The 20,000-nt window shown below is 43.2% G+C and overlaps 1 protein-coding gene across 3 annotated transcripts in view; it reads right to left on the bottom strand.

Annotated features, from left to right (window-relative positions):
- Window positions 1-20,000, bottom strand: part of LOC138972697 (uncharacterized) — a 90,196-nt gene that overhangs the window by 10,112 nt on the left and 60,084 nt on the right. Inside the window, exons 5-11 of one of the 3 annotated variants that reach the window (XM_070345353.1) lie at window positions 17,838-18,054; window positions 13,904-13,972; window positions 9,382-9,498; window positions 6,320-6,343; window positions 5,014-5,205; window positions 3,909-4,201; window positions 1,895-2,099 (exon numbers count right to left, since the gene is read on the bottom strand). In XM_070345353.1, coding sequence (XP_070201454.1) covers window positions 1,895-2,099; window positions 3,909-4,201; window positions 5,014-5,205; window positions 6,320-6,343; window positions 9,382-9,498; window positions 13,904-13,972; window positions 17,838-18,054 — 1,117 coding nt within the window. The remainder of the gene's footprint in view (window positions 1-1,894; window positions 2,100-3,908; window positions 4,202-5,013; window positions 5,206-6,319; window positions 6,344-9,381; window positions 9,499-13,903; window positions 13,973-17,837; window positions 18,055-20,000) is intronic. The other 2 variants (XM_070345354.1, XM_070345355.1) reach the window with 2 other exon arrangements.

Raw genomic sequence — 20,000 nt, 5'->3', positions numbered from 1 at the left:
TGTCGATATAACTAATTTTGAAAAACCAATGTACTGTAGCCCTACGTGTCGATAACGCCACATGTCGATAGCACTATACTACATGTTCAAACGGCGACTTCCCTTTGTGTGTGCGTATGAGTGTGTATATATATATTGTCTGCATGGTTGTCTGTCGGATCTGTATGTCTGTCTGTCTCTGACTCTCTCTCTCTCTCTCTCTGTCTCTGTCGCTCTGTCTCTGTCTCTCTCTCTCTCTCTCTCTCTTGTTTTTTTCACCACGTATTTATTTCATGGTTGTTGTTGGTGTTTTTTTGTTTTGTTTTTTGATTTTGTTCTTCCCCCATCCCCCGTGGTTTGTCACTATATGAGTCTGTGGCCTTAGTATAATAAACCATTGTGAGTTCTCTCTCTCTCTCTTTCTTTCTCTCTCTCTCTCTCTCTCTCTCTCTCTCTCTCTCTCTCTCTCTCTCTCTCTCTCTCTCTCTCTCTCTCTCGTCTCTCTCTGCACCTCTCAATCGCTCTTTCTCTAGCTCTCTACCTCTTTTAAATCGCTCTCTCCTTGTCTCTCCCGCTCCCCTCCCCCTCTCTCTCTCCATCTGTCTTCTCTCGCTCTTTCTTTCTCGCTCGCTCTTTCCCCCTCCCCCCTCTCTCTCTCCCTCTCTCACTCTCTCTCGCATGATACCGTATATACATACACGGATGTTTTTCTGTGTGTGAGTTTGTGTGTACGATACCGTGTGTACGTATGCGTTTGTGTGTGTGTGTGTGTGTGTGTGTGTGTGTGTGTGTGTGTGTGTGTGTGTAATGAAGAGAGAGAGAGAGAGAGAGAGAGAGAGAGAGAGAGAGAGAGAGAGAGAGAGAGAGAGAGAGAGAGAGAGAGAGAGAGAGAGAGAGAGAGCGGTAATTGAATTTGCCTTTTACCGAATGAAAACTATTGTCAAAAACAGTGCATTAAGAACTAAAACCAACCAACCATGAAATAAAAACCACCCTCCATCCCTCTCTCTCTCTCTCTCTGTTAACTGTCTCTCTCTACCGCTTTCTCGCTCTTTCTCTGTCTGTCTGTTAACCCCCCCCCCCCATCTCTCTATCCCCCTCTAATTTCAGAAAAAGAATTTGGGAGAGAAGAAAAGGTTTCAATATCCTCGGTTATTCCTTGTGTCAATATTTGTATTTACAAATATATGCAATAACACTGTCTTACAATTTGTCAAAAACAAAGCCTTTTTTTTCTAAAAAGATCAAAATCCGAAAGAAACAACTGAAAATCATGCAGAGACTTTCTTCCAAAAATTACACATCTCTGGCAAAGTGCAAGTCCTCTCCAATCCATCTAGGCTTTTGACAAACGACGGACAACCACTCAGTCGAACGCATAGACGGGCGCTGTGGCGGGGTGGTAATCGACGTCGGTCTCTTAATCGGAAGGTCGAGGGTTCGAATCCCGGCCGCGGCCGCCTGGTGGGTTAAGTGTGGAGATTTTTCCGATCTCCCAGGTCAACTTATGTGCAGACCTGCTAGAGGCTTATCCCCCTTCGTGTGTACACGCAAGCACAAGACCAAGTGCGCACGGAAAAGATCCTGTAATCCATGTCAGAGTTCGGTGGGTTATAGAAACACGAAAATACCCAGCATGCTTCCTCCGAAAGCGGCGTATGGCTGCCTAAATGGCGGGGTAAAAACGGTCATACACGTAAAATTCCACTCGTGCTAAAACACGAGTGTACGTGGGAGTTTCAGCCCACGAACGCAGAAGAAGAAGTCATACCATGTATCAACATGCTTACATGACAACTTACTGTGAAAATTATTCTTTCCATGGAAGTTCATGTCACGGACATAACAACGCATTTGATGTCTTACAATCTACTTTAAATTGAAAGCAGCATTTTATTTTAAACCTGCTTCTCACCTCAAAACCTTGCTGCCGTCGAGTGTTTATTTTTTCTTCTGATTGGTCTTCGGGATAGACCTCAAGAACGGCCATCCATGACTTGGGCTTGATTGACACGAAGAGGCATATCTCCCCTTTCTCTTTGCCCATGCGCTGTTCGAGCACCCTCACCGCGTCCTGCATCTTTTTGTGGCGGTCTGGCTTGGACTTGACCACACAGAACCTGCACCCGCAACACAAAGCAATGGCGGCGATTAAAACATTTCGCGGATGACCTGGAACCGTCTGCCGAATCGTCGGATGGATATATAACCCCCACAATCCATCAGATGTATGACAGTACGTTGACCGCAGATAATGATATGAAGAGTGAAGAAAAACAATCAACATAGACGTCGTCTGTGACATTTAACCAATGTTCCACATGAGTGACCGTTAAAGGCACAGTAAGCCTCCCGTAAACCATCACAGATACGGTCAGGATTTTACACACAGTACAAACACCCTTTCATTTAAACACTCACCGATTGAGAACATCCTAGGTGCCCTCCGTAAAGAGCGAACAATTTTCAAAGAATTTATTTTTGCGTGGTTTATCTTACCCCTGAGCCATCGTTAACCCGTGTGATCCAGTTTCCCTTTTTCACAATGTAGTCGTCAGTTTGTCATTTGAATGCGACTCGATGTGAGCTTATCTACAATAGCACGTTTTTATGCACGAAACAAACGGCTGTGGTTCACAAGAACTCTAGCGATGGCTTTTGACTGTTGAGAGGAACGGCGATATGCATAAACCGTCGTCTGCTACGACCCTTGTGTGACCCTGCTTCCGGACTTTTCTTTTTTCAAACTTTCACAACTTCGAATTGTACTGATCTTGTCTTGATGAAAAAAGAATTCTTTTATGATTAAAGAATGCTTGTGTAACAAGCTGTCAATTTATTATTTAGATTTTAAAGGTTAGGTCTAGCGCAAAAACGCACCACGGGCCCAAAACATTTTGATAATCATCGATCCACGGCTATCGCCAGTTTACATCGATAAAATGAGACCCGAAGGGAAGTAACTCATTTTTGACCTGAGTTCAGGATGGGTCCAAAAAGTGTTCGAGACAATCTGAAAAATTAATTCTTTAAAAATGGCTCGCTCTTTACGTAGGGCACCTAGGATGTTCCCGTTTGGTGAGCGTTCAAATGGAAGGGTGTTTGTACAGTACTGTGTGTAAAAGCCTGACAGTATCTGTGATGGTTTACGGGAGGCTTACTGTCCGGGCGTGATTTCCGGTATTGAATATTCATAACAGCCGTCCAGCACCAAAACGAGGCGCCATTGTTGTAGAGGAGCAAGTCCACGAAAATAAATTCTTTGAACATTTCTCACGCTCGACAGAAAGCAGCCAGGATGTTCCCGTTCGGTGAGCGTTCAAATGGAAGTATGCTTGTACTGTATGTAGACGCTCGGGGAGCTCTGTGATGGTTTACGGGAGGCTTACTGTGCCTTTAATGAACATTAGGCTAATTATTCCTCGTCCGTTTTCATGGATTGTTTTAGGGCAACATTTCTGGCTAAGAAAAAAGCAAAAAGAAAACAAAACTTGACTAAATATAAAAACAACTAAAAAAACACCCATCTCCTCCTCGCTTGTTGGGATGTGTTTAGGAACACACGTCAAAGTATGTATGCAATGGAGAATTTTTCTATCCGTCCCGTCCCTCCCCCCCCCCCCCCCCCAACCTCCCGATTTCAAATTAATCACATCTGTGGCTTCGCCCCAAAGTCACCACCCCCCCCCCCCCTGGCCGCCTATTGATATCCAATACCGTTACCGAACAAATTTGGTTTAAACAGTGGTTAATTTCTTATTCTTTTTTGTTTGTTTTACAAAGCCGTGGAATCTTGTATACAACACGTGAAAGTTATTAGTGCGCTCTTAGATCCAACATTGTGAAGTGATGGACAACATTCTGAATTTAATGTACACATTTAACATACTGTATTTTTTGTCAAAAATGTAACAGTAAAAGCTACTCACTTGGAAGGATTCTTGACATCAAAGGTGACACTCTGCCGAGTAAACTTGTACCTGGACTCCACCCATTCCCATGAGCCACCGGGAACCTTGTGAAGCACCACGATGTCATCGGCCGTGTCCCCCTCCACCTCCACCCCCGCCGGAAGCGGAAGTTTAATGGTGGCGAATCGTCGGAAGTCGCATTCCACGTCGGGAGCGAGGTCGATGAATTCTGTCACCATTAGCAAGTCGCCACAGTCCTTGGCGAAGTACTCTCGTGAGAAGGTTAATCTGTCCTCTGGAATAGAAATAATCTGCAACGGAAGAAGTTAGAGGAATTTGAGTTTATAAAAGGAGCTTATTGAGGAGTAAGTTTGTTCGTGAAGTTTTATTAAATAAAAATATTGTTTTTTTAAGGCTTACAGTAAAACAAAAAATTGTGTTAATGCAAAAACACTCCAATACTTGATTAAACTTCTGTTCAAAATGTAAGGTTGACTTTTCATCGAAGGTGACGGAGCAACCAAGTCTAGCTGTGTGTCCCCGCTTTCAATATTCCCCGCCTTCTCCACCTCTCCCACATTCCTTCCCCCACCCCCCCCCCCCCTTTCCCATCCGCCACACTCACTTCTGGCATTCTGTCCATTAAAGTACAAATCTAAACCACGCGGCGAAATTCACTTCTCAGTTAAGTTTCTTCACGACTGCCCAAATCGCATTCAGAGTGTGGATCGAATAAAAAGTTGTCGTCCGTCTTTAAGAACTTGCCGCACACAGCCGGCAACAAACGCACATTGTGGACACAGCTCATTTCATCACAATAGACGAGTTTCGGAAATAACTCCGTCGGTTTAGCATGGGTGAATTCTCTTGCGTTTCCTGTGATAAATTTTGGAGGAGCCAATTACTAGCCGGGGGTGTGTCGGAAATACGTGCTCTTGTCCACGAGTTTCTGTCACACCCCTCGCTAGTGATTGGCCCCTCCAATGTTTGTCCGAGTTAAAAGCAAGGGTATTCACTCTTCTACAACCGCTACAAACCCGACATATTTATTTTCCGAATGTGTCTATTAAAGCGATTCTGCATACCAAACGTGTTAAAGGCGCACGGTCTCACAGCCACTCACCTTCATGTCGAAGGTAATGGGCGTGTCCACAGCTTTCTTGGGGAATCGGATAGTAAGGTTCCTGTTAAGCCGGGAGTGGTAGAGTCCGCCGTTGGGGGTCATCACGTACGGGTCAGTCTTGTGTTTGAAGGTCACGACGAATGTCCCGAGACGGTCAAGCTCTAGCTCAACACAGGGCGTTGGGGCGGCGTCCTGTTGAGATAGAGAAGATTGACAATGGAGAGTCATACTTTTTCACCCCCCCCACCCTCCCTTCCATGCAAAAAAAACACACACACACACACACGCACACACACACACACACACACACACACACACACGCACACACACACATGCACACACACGCACGCACACACACACTCACACGCACACACACACACACGCACGCACGCATAAATACACAACTATTTTAAATAATGGTATTCTTGATGACGCCCGCACGCATGCATGAACGCACACAAGCACGCACGCACGCACACACACACACACACACACACACATGCACACACACGCACGCACACACACACTCACACGCACACACACGCACGCACGCATAAATACACAACTATTTTAAATAATGGTATTCTTGATGACGCCCGCACGCATGCATGAACGCACACAAGCACGCACGCACGCACACACACACACACACACACACACGCACACACACACACACACACACACACACACACACACACACACACGCACACGCAAGCACACACAGCTTTTTCAAAATATTAGTATGCTTGATTGCATTGAAAAGGAGACTGATCCTCGTTCGGTCAAATGCAACAATATCTATCAATGAAATAATACAACAGAGTTGAACTAACAGAAAATAATCTACTTGTAAATCAAAACACTGTCTCATGCTCATGCAGGAACAAAATCAGTTCAACACAATTTCATTCTTTAAAAAAACATCACACATGCAAATCCATTAGCAATCAGATAATGAATCATTTTTCAAATGGTTTACAAACAAAAACAAAAACATTGTTGAATAACTAAATATAAAATATAAAATGCTTGTGCATGAATGAATCTGACGAATAAGTGTACGCATGAGACCATTTTCACTGATTACAATATTTAACTTAAAAAAATGTGTTTTGTGACCTCTTTCGACATAGATGATTCTTATCGGTGTGTCTACTGACAGCTTGCTCGATCCCAGCTTTTAATTAATGTTAAAATATCTAATATGATGTTTCTTCCTCAAACACTCTGATCAAGCATACTTGTTTTGCTTGTCTGTACACTGTACCTACATGTATCCAACTCAACATAACCATGCAGAACATACCGGATCTTGAAAATTGACCAAGGGCTGAAAATTCGCATAAAATCAATAATGCGCTGTTGATTTGGTAAGCAATAAACAACGTAATGAGCTTTTGAGCGAATGATTTTCACTGGTACTTTTCTTAAGTACACAGCAACCGGAAGTCATTACTCTCCCACCTTGCCTGATTTGGAAACTTGTGATCACCATTTTACAAAGGGCAGCAGACCCTTCCCAATGTTATTCCCAAACTCCCAAGGGCAGTAGGTCAGTTGAACCTGGATGACGGGCGCAGTGGCGTAGTGGATAAGACATCGGCCTCCTAATCGGAAGGTCGTGAGTTCAAATCTCGGACACGGCCGCCTGGTGGGATAAGGGTGGACATGTTTCCAATCTCCCAGGTCAACTTATGTGCAGACCTGCTAGTGCCATACCTTTCATGTGTACACACAAGCACACTACCAATTACGCACGGAAAAGATCATGTAATCCATGTCAGAGTTCGGTGGGTTATAGAAACACTAAAATAGTCAGGCAGCATGCTTCCCCCGATATCGGCGTATGGTTGCCTGAATAGCGGGGTGAAAACGGTCATACACGTAAACATCCACTCGTGACTGAAAAAAAAGAGTGAACTAGGGAGTTACAGCCCATGAACGAAGAAGAAAAAGAAGAGAAGAAGGACCTGGATTAAAAGAATGTATAGGTTCACACTTCGTCCGCTTCGTAGGAAGTCTGATGGTCAGAAGACCTCCCACGTGACAAACTTATCGGATGGTGTACCGTCCAGAGGTCAGAAAAATGCGTCAGATCCAAACAGTATACATCATTGACCAAAGCCTGAGAACTGCACTGCATTCCCTCCTTATTTCCATAAACTATACTTTGCGTTTTCTTCCAGTCTTCTTCCTCATTCTCTTTTTTCTTTTCTCCCACATTTTCAGAAACAGACTATTGGTATGAAGCCGACGTCAGAACACCACTACCCCCACCCCCATACCTTAGTGTCTGACGTTCCCTTCACGCATTAGGTCTAAGACAGAGTGTTTGAGAAACAGACTATTGGTATGAAGCCGACGTCAGAACACCACTACCCCCACCCCCATACCTTAGTGTCTGACGTTCCCTTCACGCATTCGGTCTAAGACAGAGTGTTTGAGAAACAGACCTTTGGTATGAAGCCGACGTCAGTACACCACTACCCCCACCTTAGTGTCTGACGTTCCCTTCACGCATTAGGTCTAAGACAGAGTGTTTGAGAAACAGACCTTTGGTATGTAGCCGACGTCAGTACACCACTACCCCCACCTTAGTGTCTGACGTTCCCTTCACGCATTAGGTCTAAGACAGAGTGTTTGAGAAACAGACCTTTGGTATGAAGCCGACGTCAGTACACCACTACCCCCACCTTAGTGTCTGACGTTCCCTTCACGCATTAGGTCTAAGACAGAGTGTTTGTGAAACAGACCTTTGGTATGAAGCCGACGTCAGTACACCACTACCCCCACCTTAGTGTCTGACGTTCCCTTCACGCATTCGGTCTAAGACAGAGTGTTTGAGAAACAGACTATTGGTATGAAGCCGACGTCAGAACACCACTACCCCACCCCCATACCTTAGTGTCTGACGTTCCCTTCACGCATTAGGTCTAAGACAGAGTGTTTGAGAAACAGACTATTGGTATGAAGCCGACGTCAGAACACCACTACCCCCACCCCCATACCTTAGTGTCTGACGTTCCCTTCACGCATTCGGTCTAAGACAGAGTGTTTGAGAAACAGACCTTTGGTATGAAGCCGACGTCAGTACACCACTACCCCCACCTTAGTGTCTGACGTTCCCTTCACGCATTAGGTCTAAGACAGAGTGTTTGAGAAACAGACCTTTGGTATGAAGCCGACGTCAGTACACCACTACCCCCACCTTAGTGTCTGACGTTCCCTTCACGCATTAGGTCTAAGACAGAGTGTTTGAGAAACAGACCTTTGGTATGAAGCCGACGTAAGTACACCACTACCCCCACCTTAGTGTCTGACGTTCCCTTCACGCATTCGGTCTAAGACAGAGTGTTTGAGAAACAGACTATTGGTATGAAGCCGACGTCAGAACATCACTACCCCCACCCCCATACCTTAGTGTCTGACGTTCCCTTCACGCATTAGGTCTAAGACAGAGTGTTTGAGAAACAGACTATTGGTATGAAGCCGACGTCAGAACACCACTACCCCCACCCCCATACCTTAGTGTCTGACGTTCCCTTCACGCATTAGGTCTAAGACAGAGTGTTTGAGAAACAGACTATTGGTATGAAGCCGACGTCAGAACACCACTACCCCCACCTTAGTGTCTGACGTTCCCTTCACGCATTAGGTCTAAGACAGAGTGTTTAAGAAACAGACCTTTGGTATGTAGCCGACGTCAGTACACCACTACCCCCACCTTAGTGTCTGACGTTCCCTTCACGCATTCGGTCTAAGACAGAGTGTTTGAGAAACAGACCTTTGGTATGAAGCCGACGTCAGTACACCACTACCCCCACCTTAGTGTCTGACGTTCCCTTCACGCATTAGGTCTAAGACAGAGTGTTTGAGAAACAGACCTTTGGTATAAAGCCGACGTCAGTACACCTCGTCTTACCCCGCCTCCTCTCATCCCACAGTTGCCACCCTCTTTGGCCAAGTCGCCACGCATTCAAACGATGCTTTAGAAACAGACACTATCAGTACAAAGCTGACATCAATGCACCTCTACCCCCAGCGCCCCCCCCCCCCCACTTTCAATTAGCACTATCAATTAGCACTATCAATTAGCACTATCAATTAGCACTATCAATTAGCACTATCAATTAGCACTATCAATTAGCACTTTCAATTCGCACTTTCAATTAGCACTATCTTCTTCTTCTTCTTCTGCGTTCGTGGGCTGACACTCCCACGTACACTCGGTTTTTTTGCACGAGTGGATTTTTACGTGTATGACCGTTTTATACCCCGCCATTTAGGCAGCCATACGCCGCTTTCGGAGGAAGCACTATCAATTAGCACTATCAATTAGCACTATTAAATAACGCTTTAGAAACAGACCTTTAGCATGAAGCCGACGTCCGTCCAGGTCACCTCGTCCTTCCAGATGCCCTTGACGTTGAGCTCCAGGAACTTGTCTGTGGGCGGACTGTAGGGCAGGATCAACAAGATGGTCCTCTGCAAGGTGTGACCACAACACGTACGCTATTGTAATGTTCCATCATTGTCTTCTCAAGACTGGGGCTCACGCCGGTAGAGTCTGTGGGTTAGGATTTATGGATTAATTGATTGGACCAGAAATCCAACCACAATCAGGCTAAATGGTGCTGGGGCGAAGAGGAACAAACATTGGGATGAAATGGTTATCATTTTGGAGGCGAAAGGGTAAAATCAGGGGCAAAACGCGTAAAATGTACGGGGGTGGGGGGTGGGGGTGGAAATGCTGTGAAACGGCTGTAAACTCTTCGTGTTCATCCCTGAGAAATTCGCTTGATGTCAATTTTGCGTATTGTGATACTCCAACTTAAAAAATATGAATTATCTTATGGGAACAATCTTCTTCTTCTTCTTCTGCGTTCGTGGGCTGAAACTCCCCCGTACACTCGTGTTTTTGCACGAGTGGAATTTTACGTGTACAGTATGACCGTTTTTACCCCGCCATTTAGGCAGCCATACGCCGCTTTCGAAGGAAGCATGCTGGGTATTTTAGTGTTTCTATAACCCACCGAACTCTGACATGGATTACAGGATCTTTTTCGTGCGCACTTGGTCTTGTGCTTGCGTGTACACACGAAGGGGGATAAGCCACTGGCAGGTCTGCACATAAGTTGACCTGGGAGATCGAAAAAATCTCCACACTTAACCCACCGCGGCCGGGATTCGAACCCTCGACCTTCCGATTAAGAGGCCGACGTCTTACCACCCCGCCACAGCGCCCGTCGTGGGAACAATCGTGTCAACCCCCACATATGTCTCAAAGCTTTTACTTAGGGTTAGAGTATCAATCCACTTAGACTAATATGCACCAGTGCTGGACTGATCGTGTAACCTCTGCGAACGCCAAGAAGAAGAAGAAGACTTAGACTAATACTTAAAATCAACAGCAGAGTCAGAATTCAATTTCTGAGTTCCTCTCTTAGGCTGACATGGGTGTCCGTTATGAAATCAATTCTACAGCAACAACAAGTTTGCAAAGAAAACAGCCAGGATATACATTTTCGGGACGTGTCCGAGTTAAAGCTTGTTGGAGTCACATGTATAAAAAGCCCGGAGAGAGCTGTGGTGGAAGATTAACTTTAGTGATCGGAAAGTGAATGGGTGTGTGAGAAATAAGACCCAAAATCTTCCACTGACGACCTAAAAAATGTCCCGTAAAATCGGTCGTTCTAAGGATGGGTCTTTTGGGGGAATTTGAGGGGTAGAGTTTCGCAAGGGAGAAGGCAACTGTTTGACAGTTAACTCTTTCTTATTGACAGTTAACTCTTTCTTATTGACAGTTAACTCTTTCTTATTGACAGTTAACTCTTTCTTATCTAGTGCAGTTCACTTCCAAAATCTGTATTATCAATCATGTGCTTTTTCCTGAAATCAGGGGCAAATGGCAATGCCCGAATCCTCTCCTCGGTGTCCATTTTGCACTACTTGCCTGCTATGTGGTGAGGTCTATCAATCACTGGTTCTCAAATTTGCAATTCTTTAAAGTACGTTGTTCCTGTCGGTAAAAGTTGACATGCATGAAGAGAAAGCCAGGCAAGACTCTTAGCTAATTTCACACACTCTAATGCATGCTTGCACTCTTATGTACACACACACACGCATACACACACACACACACGAACGCACGCACGCACGCACGCATGCACCTACACACACACGCACACACACACACTCGCACGCACCTACACACGCACGCACGCGCGCGCACACACACACACACACACACACACACACACACACACACACACACACACACACACACACATACACACACACACACCTTTGGGAATGATTCTATATACAAATTAAACAAGTCGCGTAAGGCGAAATTACTACATTTAGTCAAGCTGTGGAACTCACAGAATGAAACTGAACGCACTGCATTTTTTCACAATGACCGTAGTCCGCCGCTTGTGCATGACGGAGTGAAACTGACGAGCCTGTTCAGCGCGGTAGTGGTTTCGCTGTGCTGCATAGCACGCTTTTCTATACCTCTTTTCGTTTTAACTTTCTGAGCGTGTTTTTAATCCAAACATATCATATCTATATGTTTTTGGAATAAGGAACCGACAAGGAGTAAGATGAAATTGTTTTTAAATCGATTTCGGAAATTTAATTTTGATCATAATTTTTATATTTTTAATTTTCAGAACTTGTTTTTAATCCAAATATAACATATTTATATGTTTTTGGAATCAGGAAATGATGTAGAATAAGATGAACGTAAATTTGGATCGTTTTATATTAAAAAAACTTTATTACAATTTTCAGATTTTTAATGACCAAAGTCATAAATTAATTTTTAAGCCACCAAGCTGAAATGCAATACCGAAGTCCGGCCTTCGTCGAAGATTGCTTTACAAAAATTTCAATCAATTTGATTGAAAAATGAGGGTGTGACAGTGCTAGTGCCGCCTCAACTTTTACAAAAAGCCGGATATGACGTCATCAAACGTATTTATCGAAAAAAATAATAAAACGTCCGGGTATATCATTCCCAGGAACTCTCATGTCCAGTAGTTTGGTCTGAATCGCTCTACACACACACACGCACAGACAGACAGACACACACATACACACACACACACACACACACACACATACACCACGACCCTCGTCTCGATTCCCCCTCTATGTTAAAACATTTAGTCAAAACTTGACTAAATGTAAAAAAAAACTAATTCTACAGTGCTATCCATAAAAGCCCGTATTACTATTAAAATCACAGCAAATCCTAAGCTACCATGCACAAATATGTGTATGAAATTAAGCTCCTTGCATTCAAAAATACACTGATACATAACATGCCGTGTACAAAGGTAAACCATTACAATTACATTACTTTACAGATGATACCGTATAGCATGTAAACATACGAATCATTAAAAGACAGCAAGCATATTATTAGATCCAAGTTAACAAAAAGTTGGTGACAACAACAACAACAACAACAACAACAACATGTTAATGAATCTTATTACGAGCACCAACATAATGCATCTTAACCACTCAAAGGATGATACTTTCGTATCTTTGTGTACAATCAATTACTTGAGCTACCGTACATGCGACTCTTTGGGTATACCAACCAAAGTATTAAACTGAAACAATGAAATGAATAATGACAACGCAATCAATAATGCCAAACAATAATGAACATATCCAGAAGATAAGAAACACAAAAAACAAACTTTCAAGACACAGCTTCTTCACTCATTACATTTAGTCAAGTTTTGACTAAAATGTCTTAACGTAGAGGGCGGAATCGAGACGAGGGTCGTGGTGTATGTGTGTCTGTGTGTCTCTGTGTGTGTGTAGAGCGATTCAGACTAAACTACTGGACCGATCTTTATGAAATTTGACATGAGAGTTCCTGGGTATGAAATCCCCAGACGTTTTTTTCATTTTTTTGATAAATGTCTTTTATGACGTCATATCCGGCTTTTCGTGAAAGTTGAGGCGGCACTGTCACGCTCTCATTTTTCGACCAAATTGGTTGAAATTTTGGTCAAGTAATCTTCGACAAAGCCCGGACTTCGGTATTGCATTTCAGCTTGGTGGCTTAAAAATTAATTTATGACTTTGGTCATTAAAAATCTGAAAATTGTAAAAAAAGTTTTTTTAAAAAACGATCCAAATTTACGTTTATCTTATTCCCCATCATTTTCTGATTCCAAAAACATATACATATGTTATATTTGGATTAAAAACAAGCTCTGAAAATTAAAAATATAAAAATTATTATCAAAATTAAATTGTCTAAATCAATTTAAAAACACTTTCATCTTATTCCTTGTCGGTTCCTGATTCCAAAAACATATAGATATGATATGTTTGGATTATAAACACGCTCAGAAAGTTAAAACGAAGAGTGGTACAGAAAAGCGTGCTATCCTTCTCAGCGCAAGTACTACCCCGCTCTTCTTGTCAATTTCACTGCCTTTGCCATGAGCGGTGGACTGACGATGCTACGAGTATACGGTCTTGCTGCGTTGCATTGCGTTCAGTTTCATTCTGTGAGTTCGACAGCTACTTGACTAAATGTTGTATTTTCGCCTTACGCGACTTGTTTTATCTCCTTTTGAGTTGGCCTACCCATCCTTCCCAGAACCCCGATCGTTCCCCGCAGTCTTTCATCCATATTAGGAAATGCCCCATGCAATCACTATCCCATCATGCACTTTGATCACAATGTCGGCTAATACGTGCAAAAATGTCCACAACAGCTACATAAAACAATTCTTATTGCGGCACACCATAGCTATAATCTACAACGTAGCGTTGAGTAACAGCATGCAAAACACTTGTACATTGTGGGATTAGTTTCTTGCTGTGATTTTCTTCTTCTCACACGTGCACCTGTTACCTTTCTTATAAAGCTTGGCGACGACTGTCGTCTGACACTTCGACGTCTCTCGGGTGGCACACTTTTTGACTGTAACAGGTAGTTACTAAGTCGATTAAATACTTCCTAATTATTGTTTTTCCAGTTCGCCTTACCGTCCTCTCAAATACATCATTTACTTCTTTGTTCGCCTCTTTCCGCAGTTTGAACAGTATCCCTCGGGGTTTTTTTCTACCCCGAAGGACAGTTAGTTTGTATGCTGAGATAAAATCATGAAAAGGTGAAATAAAATCGTAATAAGGCCAAAAAAAAAATTTGTCTGTTTCTGGTCACCCGACCGACCCTAAATTTCGGCGCCGACCCTAAACTTTTTTTTTCCAAACTCAAAATTTTTTAATTTTTTTTTTGGTGGTAAAGGACAGGGTGAGAAAATGAACAACAAAAACGTGTGAAAACGAAAGTCCGCTGACGATTTGTAAATGTGTTGAGTGTCTTGTCTCTATGTATAGTGAATCCAGTCTCTTTGCGCGATTTTTAAAGTTAGTTTTATTGGTCTACATTTGGGGTAAAAAAAAATAAAAAAAAATAAATAAAAAATTAAAAAATCCCGACCTACCGACCCTATTTTTTTTAGCCATGTTACCAGAAACAGACAATTTTTTTTTTTGGCCTAACCAGCCATAGCAAACACTACCCAACTAAATGAAACAAAGGACAGAAGGAAAGATAGAATAAAAGAAAGAAATATGAAATAAGAAAGACTGAAAGAAAGACGGAGAAAAAAAGTAAAATAACAGGAAAAAATATAGGGAGAAATAGGGAACAAAGCAGCAATGTAATGGATTATGGTACTCTGTTAAACTTTGTTCTGTCTTGTCTGTACACATACACTAGCAGGTTTAAACTGAGGCGTGATCGATGTGCCGGTTCTCTCTCCCAGGACAATAAAATCAGTCGCAGTCCTTGACACTGAATTAAAAACTATTATTGCCCACTAAAAGATCAAGGCCAGATCGAGTCACTGGAAAGACATAAACGCAGAATGAGGTAAAAGGTAAGCGTACTTGCATTGTCATCTAGCAGGGCCGGACCAAATGAGTTGTAAGGGGGGGGGGGGGGGGGGGTTCCTCCTTTTTTGGGGGGGCAAATGCGCGCCTGCAAAGCGAACTAGGGGGGTCCGGGGGCATGCTCCCCCGGAAAATTTTTGAAATCTGTGCAATCTGGTGCATTCTGGGCCTTGTTTTGAGGGTTAAGAGCAGCATTGTTTTGGTGCTAAAACTAGTGAAAAAAAACCCACTCAAAGCAAGGTACATGCTTTTTCCAGGGGTGGGGTTCCGGAACCCCTGGAACCCCCCCTGGGTCCGGCCCTGATCTAGCTACGTTTCAAGTTTCAAACAAACCACGGAGGTCTCCCTTTAAGCATCGCTATCGCCAATGTTCCTTCTTTTGTTGTGGTGGTGGTGATTTTCGGAAATAACTGTCGAGCTTGTGTGGGTTGCAAAAGAGTGAGTACCCTTGGATTTCCTCGGACAAATAGTTGACACGCGGTTCCTGTACACGTCCCCTCGCTATGGACTGACCTGTCATGTCACGTGGGAAATAATCTCTCGTGGGGAAAATTTCCCACGTGGCATTACAGGCCAGTCGAGTCACTAGCATGTGTCTCTCTAACACGTGTACAGGAAGCACATGTCAAGATTTGTCTGAGCAGAACCAAGGGTACTCACTTCTTCCTAAGGCCAAAAAAAAAAAATTGTTTGTTTAGGGTAACCCGACCGACCCTATCGATTTGGCGCCGACCCAAAAACTTTTTTTTGATTTCAAAAAAAAGAAAGAAAAAAAAAGAGGTAAAAATGCTAAAAAGAGACATTTGGCGTTTCTTTCTCTCCCTTTCTCTCTGTTTTATTTATACGTTAGTTTTGAAACATGTATTCATCAAATATAAGAAGTGAATGTTCAGCCAACATAGCATTTACACACACAAAAAAAAAAAAAAAAAAAAAAAAAAAAAAAATTACCTACCTACCGACCCTACTTTTTTTGGTCATGTTACCCTAAACAGACAATTTTTTTTTTTTGGCCTAACACGTGTACAGGAAGCACATGTCAAGATTTGTCTGAGCAGAACCAAGGGTACTCACTTCTTCCTATTGACCCATGCAAACCCGACAGAGTTATTTCCAGAAATCGTCTATTGAGAAGTTACGGCATCGACGAACAAGGTTTCGAACGATCTCGAGATCAGCAGGGTTGCGCACGCACCGTTCCAAACTTTGCCTACCGAGGGATTTGTACGCAGCAAAGAGAATATAACTTTGAGACGTCTGTTTTTGTTTTGCGAGTTGTATGAATATGTTTTATCCTACATACGCGAGAGAGACACCCGTGAGATAATAATCGTTCAAATCACACGTGTGTATATCATGCAAATGAGGTCATGTCAAGCAAGTCTGGCTGGGACCTGTTTTTCCACTGCTTATGATGCCAAAGTCACCGAGACAAACGTCATTATAGAAACAAAAATTGCGCTCGTTAATTACCCTCGATGAATCTTTAGAACTAACACATCACGCCACACTTTCAGAGTGACGTTTCTTTGCTTTGACGTAATAGATTGCACGAGGCTTTAGAAGAGATCGAGGTTCCAAAACAAGCGTCTTCAATTTAGCTGCCTCGTCTGCAAGACATTTTCCGTAAAATACACGTAAGTACAGTATGTAGGATAAACAGAATACTACATGGCTTGCTGTGTCGTACCAGATTAACACTCGTTGCTTTTTCAAATAGTGAACAGCTCGCTTTCGCTCGCAGTTCAATATTTAAACAAGTCGCGTAAGGCGAAAATACAACATTTAGTCAAGTAGCTGTCGAACTCACAGAATGAAACTGAACGCAATGCAACGCAGCAAGACCGTATACTCGTAGCATCGTCAGTCCACCGCTCACGGCATAGGCAGTGAAATTGACAAGAAGAGCGGGCTAGTAGTTGCGCTGGGAAGGATAGCACGCTTTTCTGTACCTCTCTTCGTTTTAACTTTCTGAGCGTGTTTTTAATCCAAACATATCATATCTATATGTTTTTGGAATCAGGAACCGACAAGGAATAAGATGAAAGTGTTTTTAAATTGATTTGGAAAATTTAATTTTGATAATAATTTGTATATATTTAATTTTCAGAGCTTGTTTTTAATCCGAATATAACATATTTATATGTTTTTGGAATCAGCAAATGATGGAGAATAAGATAAACGTAAATTTGGATCGTTTTATAGAAAATTTTTTTTTTTTACAATTTTCAGATTATTAATGACCAAAGTCATAAATTAATTTTTAAGCCACCACGCTGAAATGCAATACCGAAGTCCGGGCTTTGTCGAAGATTACTTGACCAAAATTTCAACCAATTTGGTTGAAAAATGAGAGCGTGACAGTGCCGCCTCAACTTTCACGAAAAGCCGGATATGACGTCATAAAAGACATTTATCAAAAAAACGAAAAAAACGTCTGGGGATTTCATACCCAGGAACTCTCATGTCAAATTTCATAAAGATCGGTCCAGTAGTTTAGTCTGAATCGCTCTGCACACACAGACAGACAGACACACACACACACACACACACACACACACACACACACACACACACGCACGCACATACACCACGACCCTCGTCTCGATTCCCCCCTCTACGTTAAAACATTTAGTCAAAACTTGACTAAATGTAAAAACAGCTCGTGTAAATCTGGTACGACACAGCAAGCCATGTAGTATTCTCTATGTATGAACTAAAGTGTTCTATGTCTATGTTCTTTTAAATCGTTGACAATGATGGTGAATAGTCATAGAGAAAGTTTGATTTTTCATTTGCATAGGTAGTACTGCTGACTCCATTGACGGGACATCGTACCTCCACTATTCTTTGATGCGACGCTACGTACACTAACACAAAATACTGACCTGTTGCAGTTTGATATTGCCCGTCAATGTGAAGATTTCGCTGGTCAGGTGCTCGCCCGGAAATGACGGATGGTGCTGCCATCTTTGACCAGGGGCCGCAACTTTGCAGGTGATGAACTCTCTCTTGGTGCATGCGCCTTCGGGAACGACGACCTTTGCCCCGAAAGGAAGGCGGAATGTTCCGCCTGATTTGCCGGGCGTGCAGCTTGACCTGAGGCTGTGACAGAGCGTCAAGAACCGTCAGATTATTTCTGACACTGTACATCTACAAGATCAGTATTTAGATCAAACTGAGTCCACATGAGAGAGATGAAGAGAGAGGGTGGTAAGTACTGGTTAAAGGAGTCAGGGAGAGTAAGAGAGAGGATGATAGATACAGGCTAAAGGACGAAGGGAGAGTAAGAGAGAGGATGATAGTTACAGGCTAAAGGACGAAGGGAGAGTAAGAGAGAGGATGATAGTTACAGGCTAAAGGACGAAGGGAGAGTAAGAGAGAGGATGATAGATACAGGCTAAAGGACGAAGGGAGAGTAAAAGAGCGGAAGATAGATACAGGCTAAAGGACGAAGGGGGAGTAAGAGAGAGGATGATAGATACAGGCTAAAGGACGAAGGGAGAGTAAGAGAGAGGATGATAGATACAGGCTAAAGGACGAAGGGAGAGTAAGAGAGAGGATGATAGATACAGGCTAAAGGAGGGAGGGAGAGTAAGAGAGAGGATGATAGATACAGGCTAAAGGACGAAGGGAGAGTAAGAGAGAGGATGATAGATACAGGCTAAAGGACGAAGGGAGAGTAAGAGAGAGGATGATAGATACAGGCTAAAGGACGAAGGGAGAGTAAGAGAGAGGATGATAGATACAGGCTAAAGGACGAAGGGAGAGTAAGAGAGAGGATGATAGATACAGGTTAAAGGACGATGGGAGAGTAAGAGAGAGGGTGATAGATACAGTCTAAAGGAGGGAGGGAGAGTAAGAGAGAGGATGATAGATAAAGGCTAAAGGAGTGAGGGAGAGTAAGAGAGAGGATGATAGATAAAGGCTAAAGGAGTGAGGGAGAGTAAGAGAGAGGATGATAGATACAGGCTAAAGGAGTGAGGGAGAGTAAGAGAGAGGATGATAGATACAGGCTAAAGGACGAAGGGAGAGTAAGAGAGAGGATGATAGATACAGGCTAAAGGACGAAGGGAGAGTAAGAGAGAGGATGATAGATACAGGCTAAAGGACGAAGGGAGAGTAAGAGAGAGGATGATAGATACAGGCTAAAGGACGGAGGGAGAGTGAGAGAGAGGATGATAGATACAGGCTAAAGGAGGGAGGGAGAGTAAGAGAGAGGATGATAGATACAGGCTAAAGGACGAAGGGAGAGTAAGAGAGAGGATGATAGATACAGGCTAAAGGAGTGAGGGAGAATAAGAGAGAGGATGATAGATACAGGCTAAAGGAGTGAGGGAGAGTAAGAGAGAGGATGATAGATACAGGCTAAAGGAGTGAGGGAGAGTAAGAGAGAGGATGATAGATACAGGCTAAAGGACGAAGGGAGAGTAAGAGAGAGGATGATAGATACAGGCTAAAGGACGGAGGGGGAGTAAGAGAGAGGATGATAGATACAGGCTAAAGGAGTGAGGGAGAGTAAGAGAGAGGATGATAGATACAGGCTAAAGGACGAAGGGGGAGTAAAAGAGAGGATGATAGATACAGGCTAAAGGAGTGAGGGAGAGTAAGAGAGAGGATGATAGATACAGGCTAAAGGAGGGAGGTAGAGTAAGAGAGAGGATGATAGATACAGGCTAAAGGACGAAGGGGGAGTAAGAGAGAGGATGATAGATACAGGCTAAAGGACGAAGGGAGAGTAAGAGAGAGGATGATAGATACAGGCTAAAGGACGGAGGTAGAGTAAGAGAGAGGATGATAGATACAGGCTAAAGGACGAAGGGAGAGTAAGAGAGAGGATGATAGATACAGGCTAAAGGACGGAGGGAGAGTAAGAGAGAGGATGATAGATACAGGCTAAAGGACGGAGGGAGAGTAAGAGAGAGGATGATAGATACAGGCTAAAGGAGAGAGGGAGAGTAAGAGAGAGGATGATAGATACAGGCTAAAGGAGGGAGGGGGAATAAGAGAGAGGATGATAGATACAGGCTAAAGGAGTGAGGGAGAGTAAG

Source organism: Littorina saxatilis, linkage group LG8 (genome assembly GCF_037325665.1).
Source record: "Littorina saxatilis isolate snail1 linkage group LG8, US_GU_Lsax_2.0, whole genome shotgun sequence".
Classification (NCBI taxonomy): Eukaryota; Metazoa; Mollusca; class Gastropoda; order Littorinimorpha; family Littorinidae; genus Littorina; species Littorina saxatilis.
This window is presented reverse-complemented; position numbering and strand designations above follow the sequence as displayed.